The sequence below is a fragment of the Augochlora pura genome, chromosome 1, assembly GCF_028453695.1.
Source record: "Augochlora pura isolate Apur16 chromosome 1, APUR_v2.2.1, whole genome shotgun sequence".
Taxonomy (NCBI): domain Eukaryota; kingdom Metazoa; phylum Arthropoda; class Insecta; order Hymenoptera; family Halictidae; genus Augochlora; species Augochlora pura.
Genome location: NC_135772.1, coordinates 6,060,295 through 6,062,254, shown reverse-complemented (window position 1 = coordinate 6,062,254; position 1,960 = coordinate 6,060,295). Strand labels below are relative to the sequence as shown.

The window sequence follows — 1,960 nt, the reverse complement described above, 5'->3', positions numbered from 1 at the left end:
GGAGAGGCTCCCGTAAACGTCGAAACGTGAAAATCAAAGTGATCCACGAAACAGTATACTTTCCTGCGGTGCGTCACGCTGCTCCACTTTCCCTTCTGTCTTTTCATTTTAATGACACGCATCAAGATCATTCGTAATGATCGGTACGCGGCCTCACGACAAATTACATTTTACATAATGTCCCTACGCGATCCTCGACCGTCCACGGAGTAGCAGTATAAAAAGAGAAAATCGGTGGGCTCCCGACCGACAGTTTCACCCGATGGAACGTCCAAGGATGGCGATACTCGGGACGATCGCGATCGTCCTCCTAGCCGGCGGCGTCCCGCGATCGCTGGGGATCGATCCCGAAAACGATCAATGGGAATCGATCGTGAGGAGGACAGGAACGATGTCAGGTGAACGAAATAATACAGATACAACGACAGATTTTCGTAATACCGATCGCTTGCCACCATAGCTTTTGGGGTAAACTGTACTACGGCTATGGGTTTTTCAAACATACCCATGTAAAAAGTAATAGCTTCCAATGCCTTCATAGTTTTGTAAAGACGGCTGCATATATTTTAATTTCGCGAAGTTTGATACTTTTTGTTGAGTTATGTCGGAAACGTTTAACGAACAATGCAGGACAAGAATTTAGCTTCGCCAAAAGATTGGACGATGATCATGTTTCTTCAGCGGGAAATAAATTAAGAGATTTTGTTAGTAATAGATATCCGGCAGACTTGTAAAATAAATGTTTTCTACATCAGTTACAAGAAATAGGAACAAAGTACAAAATTTCCTGGTTTAATCATTTGAATAAACTGAAGATAACTTCAGTTACCTGGTAAAGTCTCTTGACCCTCTAGATATACTTATTCAAAGTGTTAATAAATAAGTAAGATGGTATTGCTCGTGATAGGTGGTTGATATCATACTTCGTTCATCTATAAAATTAATTTTACTCATGATATAGTTGCTTGAATCGAGTTTCGTTGAAAGTTATTAATTAAAAGTAATCATTCTGCTAAACTTTAACTATATAGTTTCCATAATAACAGCTAATTTCCTATATAAATGAATCGATTACAATAAATGATTTTGTTGCACTTTTGAGGGTTGAACTTTTTCAATGTGTTAAATTCGGCATCGGTTACAATATTATATATAATTGGTGTTGCAGATGCGGACGGAGCCATCAAGGAGATCTTTCACGTGATCTCGAGCGGCAAGTCCACCGAGAATGACGACGACCGGTTGGTGAACCTCGTCAAAGACGAGATCATTCGTACGGCGCAAAGTATCAAAACACCGACTGGTTCGATCGACGCAGCTGCTAGAAGAGCGCAGAGATTGGTCACCGAACTGACGGCAGCGTACACGACCCTAATTTATCAGTCGAAAAACTCCGACGAGGCCAGAACAAACTTCCTGCGGTTCCAGAACACCGTGCAGAGGATCGTGGAATTCATAAAACGCGGGCAGTTCGTAATCTGAACGGTCGAGTTGGCCCAGGACGCGACTTTTTAGTCAAGATTTCGATGTTACTGCCATTATTGACGATTATTCAATCTGCGAATACTATTTCACCCCCTCATGCATACCTCAGACATAAGAAATCATCCGCGGATGTTACTTTATCTTGCTTCATTTTGTTCTGCACTTCAATTTAGCAAATTGTGGTTTATTTACGATCCCATGGTTCAGACAGTCGCAATAATATTGAAGAGAAATAAAAAGTTTCACTGTAATTATGTAGCGTCCTCAACTTTTTAACCTAATCATGATGTTCGGTGAGATAAACATAAGAAAGTCATTTTCCAATTTTTCCAAAAACAAAATATAAACGAAAAACAAAGTATTTGACACATTTGTTAAATTAGCTTTCACTTTAATTATAATATGCAAATACATTGAAAGAAACTGAAGTAGTTAAAAATTTAAAAACGTCCTAAATTTAGGAAACTCGTGTTTA

The 1,960-nt window shown here is 39.4% G+C and overlaps 1 protein-coding gene across 1 annotated transcript; it reads left to right on the top strand.

Moving 5' to 3' along the window:
* The first annotated feature begins 262 nt into the window (after positions 1–262).
* On the top strand, positions 263–1,482 carry LOC144470930 (uncharacterized). Its single transcript, XM_078182530.1, has 3 exons — positions 263–398; positions 908–910; positions 1,169–1,482. The coding sequence occupies exons 1-3, from the start codon at positions 263–265 to the stop codon at positions 1,480–1,482; spliced, it is 453 nt and encodes a 150-aa protein (XP_078038656.1).
* The last annotated feature ends 478 nt before the right edge of the window (positions 1,483–1,960 follow it).